The following is a 16,559-nucleotide window of genomic DNA, read 5'->3' on the forward strand; positions in this document are numbered from 1 at the left end:
AGACCGACAGAAGGCGAACCGAGAGCCGTATAGTGAAGTGAATATTATTATAGAAACAGATATGTCTCGAGCACTGTCACCCGGCAACAACCGTGCGCTCTAAACAGTCCACCAAAAACACCTTCAAAAATCACCTAGATTTACATTATAAAACACATTCAGAAACACAGCCAGCACTACGCCATCACCTGCAACGAAGAGTACAACTTCGCGCCAAATTACATAGGGAAAAAAAAATAATTGTTTAAAAAATATCACCTGATATTGCTTTCCTAGAAACTTCTTGCATCACCACTTCTAAGAACCCCCAGTTCTAAGAATCAGAGGAGCTCAATTCTCAGAATTTGAGCTTGTGGCGATACCACTTTCCGAGGGAAGGGGAGAGTCAGCTTTTAATGCTTGCTGAGAAATCATCTTTCTGAGATTTTGATTTCCGTGCGTATTATACAACATGACTTATGGAACAAGTGTATTACAAAAGCAAGCTAAAATTATTGTACATTTTATACTATTTTTCTATATTTTTAAAGAAATTGAGTATTTTATTTTTATACCCCCTACTTTTGGATTCTCCCAGACCTAGACGGTCACATGGGCAGAAGAGTTGCCTACGTAACCCCTGCCTCTTAGTCCAGCCCCTAAATTCACAGAACTAATTTGCTATTCCGTGACATAAGCGAAGTTGTCCATTCGTCGCCTTTCCCTTTATGAAACCCACAGACATTACCTACACAGAACCGAACTGGACTGCTTATTCACACGGACACGCGTTGTACAGGCCTATTTGTTGTGATAGTATTTACATTTTTTTTTGCTTCTCCTGCAGAGAATATTCATTTTTAACCCCCACCCCCCCATCCCATCCCTGTTTCCACCTTCATTGCTCTGGACTGCTGGCAAATCATCACAAGGGTTTGTTTAGGATTAGATTATATTTGTGAATCAAATACATTTTGCTTGAAAACTCTCTTTTAATCACTGCGATTCTCCGTTGCTGTAGCCTTTGGGTTGCCAGGTTTATCTGACTATGTTTGGCACAGTGGTAGCCTACACTGTGAGAAAGGAAGCTGTGATGTTAGCCTATTTGCTGTGATAATTAGCTTGAATCTACTAGAAACGGGATATTTGCGCACCATAGAGAACATAATGCATTCTGTTGTGTGTGCAATAAGTCATCTATAATGTCATTTAATCAATAGAAAATAATCATTGTAATCGGACTTCTTCTTTTTGGTGATTAAAAACAAAAAAAGATCCCTTTGACATCGGAAAAGCTTTGGTATGCTGGCCGTTTTATAATCGGTTACATTTGTTTAGTAATTTAGGTTATTGCGGTCATTTTGACCATAACCTCTATAGGCTAACAACTGGTTTAACGCTATGCAGTTTGTCCTATATAATCGCTGCCGTCCGCTGCAATGCATTAACTATTTACGCGCTCTCTCTCTCTCTCTGACATCCGTCAGCAGACAATGTTGGGCAATATACCCTACAGCAAACTTCCCAAATTCAATTACGTAATCTTACCCTCCCAAATTTTTCAAATTACGAATGAAAAACACTAGGCATAGTATTGGAATAACATTGGTATAAGGTATTATTTAATGCCACACAAAAGTAGTCTACATGCCCTTTACGGTTCTCATTAGCCGTCAAATGAATAAAGACAAATAGACTGCAATTAGGATAGCGTATATATTTGTTTGTGTTAATGACTAATACACAGACACACCACATCGCCTACCTGCGGCATATCAAATTTAAAGGCCATGGGGCCAACATTCTTAACCGCGCAGAACGTTTATCGACTACTGTTTGCCTAATATTAGTTATTCTAACAGGACAAATATTTCATTGGGCCTTGTTCTTACTCCAAATCAGAGAGATTTTAACCAGTTAGCATACTGTTTGAAGTGTGAACCACTCCGGTCGTTTTGTCAAGGTCGAGGCTAACCCTGAATTTCAAACCCCTTAGTGCAATGAACACTAAGCGCTCCTAAATGAGTGCAATGCAAGGCTCTCTCAGAAGGGGACTTATTTTTTTTAGGCAACTCTAATAGCCTACTCGTGGAATTTAAATAATATTTTGATGTGGATCTAACACTGCAAATAATTGACGGTTGAAGTGAAGTGAAAGGCCCTAAGCTTTTACAATGGACCGAGAATCATCATTGTATCAATTTGCCATTAAGTCACCTGTGCGATGTGCCCTACATGTCAACCTGACAGTAGCCCGGATAGCCCCCTAAATTAAATCAAGTGTGCGACGCCTAAGTGCATATTAACATGAAATGCGCCTGGCTCAATACCTATCGAAATAAGATCTGTTTTTTTTTTGTTGTTGTTGAAAAGACGTGCAGCTTTCCAAAAATACAGGCTACTGCGTCATGGTGCATAAAAGTAAACACCGTGTGTCACGTCTATTTGTTTTATCTCCCATTTGAATGATGAGTATGAGGTTATTGAAGTTAGGCCTAAATAAAATACATATGCACAGAACATTATGCCTCATGATATCAAATCTAATAATCAGTTTTTTATAATAAAAAATAATCTCCCTTAAGTCTAATTTAGGTCACTTTGTATTCATTTTCAAATAGAAATAACCTCGAAATAACAATGTATTTTATAAACTCCTTTTTACATTAGCCGTGGTCACAACGTTGCTATACGGCAAGTAACCCGGTGCTCTACGATAATAACCTAACCTATAACTAACTTTGCGCGAAGGGCATTCATCGCGTTGCCATTTCCGTAATAAACTTGTAATGTTTTGAGCTTGAGGATCTTTTCAGCCAGCCACTCCCAGTTACCTGTCTGTCTGTCTACCTGTCTGTCCGTCTGTCTGTTTACCTGTCTGTCTGAACTATGAGCAAATAGAGGGTTGTTTGTAAGTTTGTAACCTTAACCCGTTCACTCTTTTTTTTTGTGCAATTGATATAGCGTTAAAACGTTTATTTTGAGAAAGTACTTTTAAAGTTATTAAAAGTACTAATTAAAAGTATCCTATGTATGGAGAACAGTTTAAGTATTTATGTAGGTTATTTAACCAATTATATATATCATTATTTTTTTTATTTATGCTTTACACAATCTTAGAATTGGAAAATGTATGTTTGGAATGAAAACCAAATAATAAAATAAACAGAACTTTAATAAATGTGTTCCTTCTGATGTTTATTTGTAGTTCTAGCCATGTGGCATATAGAATAAGTGTTAATACTGAGTGACAACTAAAGAGATTCTGCATCTTCTTCAGGCTCACTTGTCTTTCTTGGTTTTTGTCTTAGTGTGTGGTGTGGACAACACAACAAACTCTAAAGCAAACGGAGAGAGTTGCTGTACCAGCAGGCAACTGACATTAAATTCATTAAATCAATGTGTTGTGTGTTTTTTTGGGGATGGGAGTGGAGCATCAATTGGCAGCATCATTCATTGGTTGTTTGGTATGCAGCCCAGCAGCACAGTGATCATACTCTATTATTTCAGTGACTCAAATGGTACCCTATTCTCTATATAGTGCACACTATTCACTATATAGTAGTATGGGCCCAGTTGGCTAATAATTGGATAGTCAAGAAAGAAATTGGTCTGATTTCTGGTCACAGTCCATCCAAGACTGTGATGACACTCTATTTCCCACATTATATAATATATTTACTACAGTATATCCTCTATTTATTACTGTATATCCTCTATTTATTACTGTATATCCTCTATTTATTACTGTATATCCTCTATTTATTACTGTATATCCTCTATTTATTACTGTATATCCTCTATTTACTACAGTATATCCTCTATTTATTACTGTATATCCTCTATTTATTACCGTATATCCTCTATTTATTACTGTATATCCTCTATTTATTACCGTATATCCTCTATTTATTACCGTATATCCTCTATTTATTACTGTATATCCTCTATTTATTACCGTATATCCTCTATTTATTACTCTATATCCTCTATTTATTACTGTATATCCTCTAATTATTACTGTATATCCTCTATTTATTACTGTATATCCTCTATTTATTACTGTATATCCTCTATTTATTACTGTATATCCTCTATTTATTACTGTATATCCTCTATTTATTACTGTATATCCTCTATTTACTACAGTATATCCTCTATTTATTACTGTATATCCTCTATTTATTACCGTATATCCTCTATTTATTACTGTATATCCTCTATTTATTACTGTATATCCTCTAATTATTACTGTATATCCTCTATTTATTACTGTATATCCTCTATTTATTACCGTATATCCTCTATTTATTACTGTATATCCTCTATTTATTACTGTATATCCTCTATTTATTACTGTATATCCTCTATTTATTACTGTATATCCTCTATTTATTACCGTATATCCTCTATTTATTACTGTATATCCTCTATTTATTACTGTATATCCTCTATTTATTACTGTATATCCTCTAATTATTACTGTATATCCTCTATTTATTACTGTATATCCTCTATTTATTACCGTATATCCTCTATTTATTACTGTATATCCTCTATTTATTACTGTATATCCTCTATTTATTACTGTATATCCTCTATTTATTACTGTATATCCTCTATTTATTACTGTATATCCTATATTTATTACTGTATATCCTCTATTTATTACTGTATATCCTCTATTTATTACCGTATATCCTCTAATTATTACCGTATATCCTCTATTTATTACTGTATATCCTCTATTTATAACTGTATATCCTCTATTTATTACTGTATATCCTCTATTTATTACTGTATATCCTCTAATTATTACTGTATATCCTCTATTTATTACTGTATATCCTCTATTTATTACCGTATATCCTCTATTTATTACTGTATATCCTCTATTTATTACTGTATATCCTCTATTTATTACTGTATATCCTCTATTTATTACTGTATATCCTCTATTTATTACTGTATATCCTCTATTTATTACTGTATATCCTATATTTATTACTGTATATCCTCTATTTATTACTGTATATCCTCTATTTATTACCGTATATCCTCTAATTATTACCGTATATCCTCTATTTATTACTGTATATCCTCTATTTATAACTGTATATCCTCTATTTATTACTGTATATCCTCTATTTATTACAGTATATCCTCTAATTATTACCGTATATCCTCTATTTATTACTGTATATCCTCTATTTATTACCGTATATCCTCTATTTATTACCGTGTATCCTCTATTTATTACTGTATATCCTCTATTTATTACCGTATATCCTCTATTTATTACTGTATATCCTCTATTTATTACTGTATATCCTCTATTTACGACAGTATATCCTCTATTTATTACTGTATATCCTCTATTTATTACCGTATATCCTCTATTTATTACTGTATATCCTCTATTTATTACTGGATATCCTCTATTTATTACCGTATATCCTCTATTTATTACCGTATATCCTCTATTTATTACTGGATATCCTCTATTTATTACTGTATATCCTCTATTTACTACTGTATATCCTAGTGATGATACTCTAAGTATCTATTTTTGGTCGCTATATGAAGTGTCTTAGTGTCTGGTTGCTATAGGAAGTGTCTTAGTGTCTGGTCGCTATATGAAGTGTCTTAGTGTCTGGTTGCTATAGGAAGTGTCTTAGTGTCTGGTCGCTATATGAAGTGTCTTAGTGTCTGGTTGCTATAGGAAGTGTCTTAGTGTCTGGTCGCTATATGAAATGTCTTAGTGTCTGGTTGCTATAGGAAGTGTCTTAGTGTCTGGTCGCTATAGGAAGTGTCTTAGTGTCTGGTTGCTATATGAAGTGTCTTAGTGTCTGGTCGCTATATGAAGTGTCTTAGTGTCTGGTTGCTATAGGAAGTGTCTTAGTGTCTGGTTGCTATAGGAAGTGTCTTAGTGTTTGGTCGCTATATGAAGTGTCTTAGTGTCTGGTCGCTATAGGAAGTGTCTTAGTGTCTGGTTGCTATATGAAGTGTCTTAGTGTCTGGTTGCTATAGGAAGTGTCTTAGTGTCTGGTTGCTATAGGAAGTGTCTTAGTGTCTGGTTGCTATAGGAAGTGTCTTAGTGTCTGGTCGCTATATGAAGTGTCTTAGTGTCTGGTTGCTATAGGAAGTGTCTTAGTGTCTGGTTGCTATAGGAAGTGTCTTATTTACATATTTCTGAATGTAGTTTGGGGACCTGAGTTTTAATGAGGGCTGTAAGGAGGACTCTATTAGCCTGGATACCAATCTGTTTTGTGTTATCATGTGACTCCTCGCCTGTCCTTGTCATACCAAACATGATAGCACAAACCGGGCCTGGGACCAGGCTATGACTCTTTAGTTCACCTGGGTAGCTGTGTCTGTGGTGGCTCCACATCGTGGCCTGTCCTGCTGCCTCCTCTCTCATCCGGTTCACTCCCTGCCATAGGAGGAGCATCTGCTGGGCTGGGGGAGACAAGGTGACATCTGTAAACATCTGGAATCTCATCTCTATAAACAAAACGTGTGTGGTGCATAGACCACCAAGGTGAGGATAAATGTTGTTCTGAAAACTAGGACATTGTTATTTTTTAATTTTTTAAATTTATTTTATTTTACCTTTATTTAACCAGGCAAGTCAGTTAATTAAGAACATATTCTATTAGCTTTTGGTCAAGCGTCGTGATAGAGCCAAACGCGTAACATTTAAAGGGATATGGTTGTGCATTAACTTTCAAATGACAATAGCAAGATCCAGGGCAAGAAGTAACCTTGAGAAAGACCAGAGGACCAGGAGACGTATCACTCCCCTGTCATTTCAGAAAGGTCTTATACTCCCAACACAATCTCATGAAATATGTGATATATTTACACAATGTCTATAATCTATTCTACAATGTAGTGTTTGACACAGTTGTATAAATTAAAAGTAACACAATGAAACTAAAAGTAACACAGATATCACTATGTATCAGTCTACAGTAAATCCCACACACCCAAAACAAGATGGAGACGTTTTGATACTTTCTCTTTGTAACAAGCGGGCCCAAGAGGTAGATGAGAAAGTGAAGACAGGAAAAGAGTTGGTTCTATAAATAGTGTGTATCTCTGCTCCGCTTCAGCCTCTTTGTCTCTCTCTCTCTCTCTCTCTCTCTCTCTCTCTCTCTCTCTCTCTCTCTCTCTCTCTCTCTCTCTCTCTCTCTCTCTCTCTCTCTCTCTCTCTCTCAGTATCGGTTCATTGTGTAGATGTAGAGCGGAGTTGATACAGGAGCCAGAGAGGTTATAACCTTTAGTAAACTACACACACACAATCTGCCTACAGAAATTATCGACGGTGACAAATCTTGTACCTACTGTCGTGTAAAAAACAAAACAAAAAAACTCATTTTACAAACAAAAGCTTGAAGGCTGTATCTATAGAATTCCCTGACTCCAATTCCTCACGTTTAGAGAGTCAGTGTCGCCCATATTTTACAAGCCAGAGGAATGACCCCCCACCACAATTAATAATATTTCACTGACAAATTATTTTTAATTATTATTTAGGTCAACGTTAATGTCAGAAACTATTCAAAAGAGTACTAAGTACTACTGAAAAATAAATTGATAAAATACTTTAGGCTTATTTGGATATTAATTATAGGTTACCTAAACTTTATTTTGTAAATAATTACATTCCTGGGTAAAAAAAAAAAAAAAAGAAAAGAAAGTGCCTTTTATTTGTGCACCAATAGTAAATGTAAAAGCCTGTTCTATAAAATGACGATATAAACCACGTGTAGTATTCAATAATAATAAGGCCTTACTGTTACGGAACCAATTCAGACAGCCATAGACTATGCTAGACAACCCTACTAAAACACAAAATACTAAGACCAGGGCGTGACACTTACTAAAGACCCTCAACCCTGTGTCACTTCTAGGAAGATATTAGAGTTCTTAATCCCATAATTTCTCAAAATGTCACTGTCGTTGTAAAGCCCTACTTATTTTGTTGCTTTGACAAAGTCATTTGTGAAGAATGTTATTTAATGTGATTCATTTTTCGTCTGTCCCTCATTTTAAGGTCAACCTCTGTTACTAGAACTGACCTCTCGTTTTAATGTGGTGAAACTATTACTTTAAATACAAGCCTCTAGTCCTCCTGTCACAAGGGGATTAATGGCTGATTTAAGAAGAAATCATCAAGCCTGTCATCTATCCTGTCATCTATCCTGTCATCAAAACTGTCATAAACCCTGTCATCTATCCTGTCATCAAAACTGTCATAAACCCTGTCATCAACCCTGTCATCAACCCTGTCATCAACCCTGTCATCTATCCTGTCATCAACCCTGTCATCAACCCTGTCATCAACCCTGTCATCAACCCTGTCATCAAACCTGTCATCAACCCTGTCATCAACCCTGTCATCAACCCTGTCATCAACCCTGTCATCAAACCTGTCATCAACCCTGTCATCAACCCAGTCATCAACCCTGTCACCAACCCAGTCATCAACCCAGTCATCTATCCTGTCACCAACCCTGTCACCAACCCTGTCATCAACCCTGTCATCAACCCTGTCATCTATCCTGTCATCAACCCAGTCATCTATCCTGTCATCAACCCTGTCATCAACCCTGTCACCTATCCAGTCATCTATCCTGTCATCAACCCTGTCATCAACCCTGTCACCAACCCTGTCATCTATCCTGTCATCTATCCTGTCACCAACCCTGTCATCAAACCTGTCATCAACCCTGTCATCTATCCTGTCATCCACCCTGTCATCAACCCTGTCATCTATCCTGTCATCTATCCTGTCATCAACCCTGTCATCAAACCTGTCATCAACCCTGTCATCTATCCTGTCATCCACCCTGTCATCAACCCTGTCATCTATCCTGTCATCAACCCTGTCATCTATCCTGTCATCTATCCTGTCATCTATCCTGTCATCAACCCTGTCATCTATCCTGTCATCAACCCTGTCATCTATCCTGTCATCAACCCTGTCATCTATCCTGTCATCTATCCTGTCATCTATCCTGTCATCAACCCTGTCATCTATCCTGTCATCAACCCTGTCATCTATCCTGTCATCAACCCTGTCATCTATCCTGTCATCAACCCTGTCACCAAACCTGTCATCTATCCTGTCATCTATCCTGTCATCAACCCTGTCATCTATCCTGTCATCAACCCTGTCATCTATCCTGTCATCAACCCTGTCATCTATCCTGTCATCAACCCTGTCACCAAACCTGTCATCTATCCTGTCATCTATCCTGTCATCAACCCTGTCATCTATCCTGTCATCAACCCTGTCATCAACCCTGTCATCTATCCTGTCATCAACCCTGTCATCTATCCTGTCATCAACCCTGTCATCAACCCTGTCATCAAACCTGTCATCTATCCTGTCATCAACCCTGTCATCAACCCTGTCATCAACCCTGTCATCAACCCTGTCATCTATCCTGTCATCAACCCTGTCATCAACCCTGTCATCAAACCTGTCATCTATCCTGTCATCAACCCTGTCATCTATCCTGTCATCAACCCTGTCATCAACCCTGTCATCTATCCTGTCATCAACCCTGTCATCTATCCTGTCATCAACCCTGTCATCTATCCTGTCATCAACCCTGTCATCTATCCTGTCATCAACCCTGTCATCAACCCTGTCATCTATCCTGTCATCAACCCTGTCATCAACCCTGTCATCAACCCTGTCATCTATCCTGTCATCTATCCTGTCATCAACCCTGTCATCAACCCTGTCATCAACCCTGTCATCTATCCTGTCATCTATCCTGTCATCAACCCTGTCATCAACCCTGTCATCCACCCAGTTACGTTCAACTTGTTTCTTTATTTGGCACCTGTTGTAGTCATGTTTTATTTGACCTTCAGATTGAAAACATGTTTGTTGATCAAGTTGAAGCTCTTTATGACTGTGTTACAGTGATGTGAAAGATGCACTTCTCAAACGGGCACTGAATCAGTGGAATGACCCGTTTGTGTTAGTTGAAATATCTCGTGGAGAGACTACATAAAACATCAGGCATCTTCGTTCTGGGTTAACCAAGTTATGTTACTGTTGACGAAATGAATTTATAATAATATAATATATGCCATTTAGCAGACGCTTTTATCCAAAGCGACTTACAGTCATGTGTGCATACATTCTACGTATGGGTGGTCCCGGGGATCGAACCCACTACCCTGGCGTTACAAGCGCCATGCTCTACCAACTGAGCTACAGAATGGCAGACAATTTATGATTGGGACCGTGGTGCGGAACGAGATGTGCTCGCTTGAGGTCATTACTGTATCTGTACTTTCCAAATGGCACCCTATTCCCTATGTAGTGCACTACTTTAGACCAGAGCCTATGACCAGTAGTGCACTACTTTAGACCAGAGCCCTATGACCAGTAGTGCACTACTTTAGACCAGAGCCCTATGACCAGTAGTGTAGTACTTTAGACCAGAGCCTATGACCAGTAGTGCACTACTTTAGACCAGAGCCCTATGACCAGTAGTGCACTACTTTAGACTAGAGCCTATGACCAGTAGTGCACTACTTTAGACCAGAGCCCTATGATCAGTAGTGCACTACCTTAGACTAGAGCCTATGACCAGTAGTCCACTACTTTAGACTAGAGCCTATGACCAGTAGTGCACTACTTTAGACCAGAGCCCTATGACCAGTAGTGCACTACTTTAGACCAGAGCCCTATGACCAGTAGTGCACTACTTTAGACTAGAGCCCTATGAACAGTAGTGCACTACTTTAGACCAGAGCCTATGACCAGTAGTGCACTACTTTAGACCAGAGCCCTATGACCAGTAGTGCACTACTTTAGACCAGAGCCCTATGACCAGTAGTACACTACCTTAGACTAGAGCCTATGACCAGTAGTGCACTACTTTAGACTAGAGCCTATGACCAGTAGTGCACTACTTTAGACCAGAGCCCTATGACCAGTAGTGCACTACTTTAGACCAGAGCCCTATGACCAGTAGTGCACTACTTTAGACCAGAGCCCTATGAACAGTAGTGCACTACTTTAGACCAGAGCCTGTGACCAGTAGTGCACTACTTTAGACCAGAGCCCTATGACCAGTAGTGCACTACTTGAGACCAGAGCCCTATGACCAGTAGTGCACTACTTTAGACCAGAGCCCTATGACCAGTAGTGCACTACTTTAGACCAGAGCCTATGACCAGTAGTGCACTACTTTAGACCAGAGCCCTATGACCAGTAGTGTAGTACTTTAGACCAGAGCCTATGACCAGTAGTGTAGTACTTTAGACCAGAGCCCTATGACCAGTAGTGCACTACTTTAGACCAGAGCCCTATGACCAGTAGTGCACTACTTTAGACCAGAGCCCTATGACCAGTCGTGCACTACTTTAGACCAGAGCCCTATGACCAGTAGTGCACTACTTGAGACCAGAGCCCTATGACCAGTAGTGCACTACTTTAGACCAGAGCCTATGACCAGTAGTGCACTACTTTAGACCAGAGCCCTATGACCAGTAGTGCACTACCTTAGACTAGAGCCTATGACCAGTAGTCCACTACTTTAGACTAGAGCCTATGACCAGTAGTGCACTACTTTAGACCAGAGCCCTATGACCAGTAGTGCACTACTTTAGACCAGAGCCCTATGACCAGTAGTGCACTACTTTAGACTAGAGCCCTATGAACAGTAGTGCACTACTTTAGACCAGAGCCTATGACCAGTAGTGCACTACTTTAGACCAGAGCCCTATGACCAGTAGTGCACTACTTTAGACCAGAGCCCTATGACCAGTAGTGCACTACCTTAGACTAGAGCCTATGACCAGTAGTGCACTACTTTAGACTAGAGCCTATGACCAGTAGTGCACTACTTTAGACCAGAGCCTATGACCAGTAGTGCACTACTTTAGACCAGAGCCCTATGACCAGTAGTGCACTACTTTAGACCAGAGCCCTATGACCAGTAGTGCACTACTTTAGACCAGAGCCTATGACCAGTAGTGTAGTACTTTAGACTAGAGCCCTATGACCAGTAGTGCACTACTTTAGACCAGAGCCTATGACCAGTAGTGTAGTACTTTAGACTAGAGCCCTATGACCAGTAGTGTAGTACTATATAATCACAGATAATAAAGACATCGTGTTAACTATATAATCACAGATAATAATGACATCGTGTTAACTATATAATCACAGATAATAAAGACATCGTGTTAACTATATAATCACAGATAATAAAGACATCGTGTTAACTATATAATCACAGATAATAATGACATCGTGTTAACTATATAATCACAGATAATAATGACATCGTGTTAACTATATAATCACAGATAATAAAGACATCGTGTTAACTATATAATCACAGATAATAATGACATCGTGTTAACTATATAATCACAGATAATAAAGACATCGTGTTAACTATATAATCACAGATAATAATGACATCGTGTTTATACCGTCATTCAAAGCCCGTGGAGCTTTTGTTTGGGAAGCAGTAAGTGAATCCACTGGTGAACTCCTTGACTTTCATTCTATTGAAAGATATTGCTGTTTTTCTCAACCTTTATGTGGTATGTACCCTGTTTTAAAATACTTCTTTCTCCCTGTGGAGTTCTTCTCATCCATCCGGCCATCTATCCGGGCATGCCGCCTCGGTTTCCCACTAAAAGCATCCCAGGTGTTCCCAATCCAACAGGGAGAAAACCAACCACTACAAAATAATTACAACAATCTCAGACTCCGCACTGCCAAATAAAGACACTAATATGTCTCTGCTCCAAACAAAGAGCAGCGTCAACTCTTTTTTCAATCCACTGGGGGGATGTTTAAGGCGCTCCCTCCAACACGGAGCTGATGCATTATAGAGAGAATACAAGAAGGCCCCCCTGCTGGGTATAGCGATACAGCCATGGAGATAATTACTGTAAGACCTTGGCAAACTTTTACTCAACCAATTCTACACGAAAATAAATGACCCACTTAGATAAGATGGAGATGGAGGAAGGTGATGGGGGGGACTACCTAATCAATACCTACTGCACCCTCCTCCCCTAATCAATACCTACTGCACCCTCCTCCCCTAATAAATACCTACTGCACCCTCCTCTCCTAATCAATACCTACTGCATCCTCCTCTCCTAATCAATACCTACTGCACCCTCCTCTCCTAATCAATACCTACTGCACCCTCCTATCCTAATCAATACCTACTGCACCCTCCTCTCCTAATAAATACCTACTGCACCCTCCTCGCCTAATCAATACCTACTGCATCCTCCTATCCTAATCAATACCTACTGCACCCTCCTCGCCTAATCAATACCTACTGCATCCTCCTATCCTAATCAATACCTACTGCACCCTCCTCTCCTAATCAATACCTACTGCACCCTCCTCCCCTAATCAATACCTACTGCACCCTCCTCCCCTAATAAATACCTACTGCACCCTCCTCTCCTAATCAATACCTACTGCATCCTCCTCTCCTAATCAATACCTACTGCATCCTCCTATCCTAATCAATACCTACTGCACCCTCCTCTCCTAATCAATACCTACTGCACCCTCCTCTCCTAATCAATACCTACTGCACCCTCCTCTCCTAATCAATACCTACTGCACCCTCCTCTCCTAATCAACACCTACTGCACCCTCCTATCCTAATCAATACCTACTGCACCCTCCTCTCCTAATCAATACCTACTGCACCCTCCTCTCCTAATCAATACCTACTGCACCCTCCTCTCCTGATCCATACCTACTGCACCCTCCTCTCCTAATCACTACTTACTACACCCTCCTCTCCTAATCAATACCTACTGCACCCTCCTCTCCTAATCAATCAGTTATGCCCCCTACACCAAGCCCCTAGCCGTCCCCCCACACCAAGACCCCTGCCGTCCCACTTTGGTGTGGGGGGACGACAGGGGGCTTGGTGTGGGGGGACAGCAGGGGGTTTGGTGTGGGGGGTGGCAGGGGGTTTGGTGTGGGGGACGGCAGGGGTTTGGTGTGGGGGACGGCAGGGGCTTGGTGTGGGGGACGGCAGGGGGCTTGGTGTGGGGGGGACGGCAGGGGGTTTGGTGTGGGGGGACGGCAGGGGGCTTGGTGTGGGGGGACGGCAGGGGTTTGGTGTGGGGGACGGCAGGGGGCTTGGTGTGGGGGGACAGCAGGGGGCTTGGTGTGGGGGGGACGGCAGGGGTTTGGTGTGGGGACGGCAGGGGGCTTGGTGTGGGGGGACGGCAGGGGGCTTGGTGTGGGGGACGGCAGGGGTTTGGTGTGGGGGGACGGCAGGGGGCTTGGTGTGGGGGACGGCAGGGGGCTTGGTGTGGGGGGACGGCAGGGGGTTTGGTGTGGGGGACGGCAGGGGGTTTGGTGTGGGGGGACGGCAGGGGGCTTGGTGTGGGGGGACGACAGGGGGTTTGGTGTGGGGACGGCAGGGGGTTTGGTGTGGGGGGGCGGCAGGGGTTTGGTGTGGGGGGACGGCAGGGGGCTTGGTGTGGGGGGACGGCAGGGGGCTTGGTGTGGGGGGACGGCAGGGGGCTTGGTGTGGGGGGACGGCAGGGGTTTGGTGTGGGGGACGGCAGGGGTTTGTTGTGGGGGGACGACAGGGGTTTGGTGTGGGGGGACGGCAGGGGGTTTGGTGTGGGGGACGGCAGGGGGTTTGGTGTGGGGGGACGGCAGGGGGTTTGGTGTGGGGGGACGGCAGGGGGCTTGGTGTGGGTGGACGGCAGGGGTTTGGTGTGGGGACGGGCAGGGGGCTTGGTGTGGGGGGACGGCAGGGGGCTTGGTGTGGGGGGGACGGCAGAGGGTTTGGTGAGGGGGGACGGCAGGGGGCTTGGTGTGGGGGGACGGCAGGGGCTTGGTGTGGGGGGACGGCAGGGGGTTTGGTGTGGGGGACGGCAGGGGGTTTGGTGTGGGGGGACGGCAGGGGGCTTGGTGTGGGGGGGGACGGCAAGGGGTTTGGTGGGGGGACGGCAGGGGGTTTGGTGTGGGGGGACGGCAGGGGTTTGGTGTGGAGGGACGGCAGGGGGCTTGGTGTGGGGGGACGGCAGGGGGTTTGGTGTGGGGGACGGCAGGGGCTTGGTGTGGGGGACGGCAGGGGGTTTGGTGTGGGGGACGGCAGGGGTTTGGTGTGGGGGGACGGCAGGGGATTGGTGTGGGGGACGGCAGGGGTTTGGATAGCAGAGTGATGGTGTGATAGGATAGCAGAGTGATGGTGTGAGATGATAGGATAGCAGAGTGATGGTGTGAGATGATAGGATAGCAGAGTGATGGTTTGAGATGATAGGATAGCAGAGTGATGGTTTGAGATGATAGGATAGCAGAGTGATGGTTTGAGATGATAGGGATAGCTGTTATCAGGATATCAGAGGAGGTCATTGGAGAGCGGTGCCCAGTGTCGACAGCCGGAGGCCCGGAGGTTGCCTCACACACACTTTGCTTTCGTTTCACAGCACATTTCTGCCAACTTCAGTGTTCATTGTCAGCAAAGATGTGAGTGTGAAGTGCTTCTGCCTCTGTTCTGTGAGGCTGCTGTGATGCAACCATGCTGCAACACCACAGATCTGCTGCTAGCGACTACAGAGGGCGGTATCCCAAACGGTACCCTATTCACTATTCACACCTTATTGGCTCTGGTTAAAAGTAGTGCACTGTATAGGGAATAGGGTGTACTTGTTCTTTTTCCTGTTGTTCAGGATGTTTCTTTATATATTTTGTCGTTTCTCGATGTGGGCCTGAAGGATTGTCGTTCGATAACAGAGTGTTAGCATTCAGTTCATTGTACTGTACCTGAGTGTGTGTGTGTGTGTGTGTGTGTGTGTGTGTGTGTGTGTGTGTGTGTGTGTGTGTGTGTGTGTGTGTGTGTGTGTGTGTGTGTGTGTGTGTGTGTGTGTGTGTGTGTGTGTGTGTGTGTGTGTGTGTGTGTGTGTGTGTGTGTGTGTGTTTCTGTGAACATGAAATTCTGTTGTGGTGGAAAGGTGTGTGGGGGGTCGAGACTGCGTGTCTCTGAGTCATGGATGGATGTCCCTGGCAGCGTTTCAAAATACACCCTATTCCCTTTATACACCCTATTCCCTATATACACCCTATTCCCTTTATACACCCTATTCCCTATATACACCCTATTCCCTATATACACCCTATTCCCTTTATACACCCTATTCCCTATATACACCCTATTCCCTATATACACCCTATTCCCTATATACACCCTATTCCCTATATACACCCTATTCCCTTTATACACCCTATTCCCTTTATACACCCTATTCCCTATATACACCCTATTCCCTATATACACCCTATTCCCTATATACACCCTATTCCCTTTATACACCCTATTCCCTATATACACCCTATTCCCTTTATACACCCTATTCCCTATATACACCCTATTCCCTATATACACCCTATTCCCTTTATACACCCTATTCCCTTTATACACCCTATTCCCTATATACACCCTATTCCCTATATACACCCTATTCCCTATATACACCCTATTCCCTTTATACACCCTATTCCCTATATACACCCTATTCCCTATATACACCCTATTCCC

At 42.3% G+C, this 16,559-nt stretch overlaps 1 protein-coding gene across 2 annotated transcripts in view; it reads right to left on the minus strand.

Moving 5' to 3' along the window:
• The window catches only part of bcl6aa (BCL6A transcription repressor a), a 30,135-nt gene extending 23,639 nt beyond the window's left edge, over positions 1–6,496 (minus strand). The window contains exon 1 of one of the 2 annotated variants that reach the window (XM_052475645.1): positions 6,340–6,496. In XM_052475645.1, the coding sequence (XP_052331605.1) occupies positions 6,340–6,481 (142 nt within the window). In that variant the 5' untranslated portion in view covers positions 6,482–6,496. Of the gene's footprint in view, positions 1–258; positions 306–6,339 lie in introns of those variants that run through there. The other variant, XM_052475646.1, reaches the window with a different exon arrangement.
• Between the last annotated feature and the right edge of the window lie 10,063 nt (positions 6,497–16,559).

This window comes from Oncorhynchus keta, chromosome 22 (genome assembly GCF_023373465.1).
Source record: "Oncorhynchus keta strain PuntledgeMale-10-30-2019 chromosome 22, Oket_V2, whole genome shotgun sequence".
Lineage (NCBI taxonomy): Eukaryota > Metazoa > Chordata > Actinopteri > Salmoniformes > Salmonidae > Oncorhynchus > Oncorhynchus keta.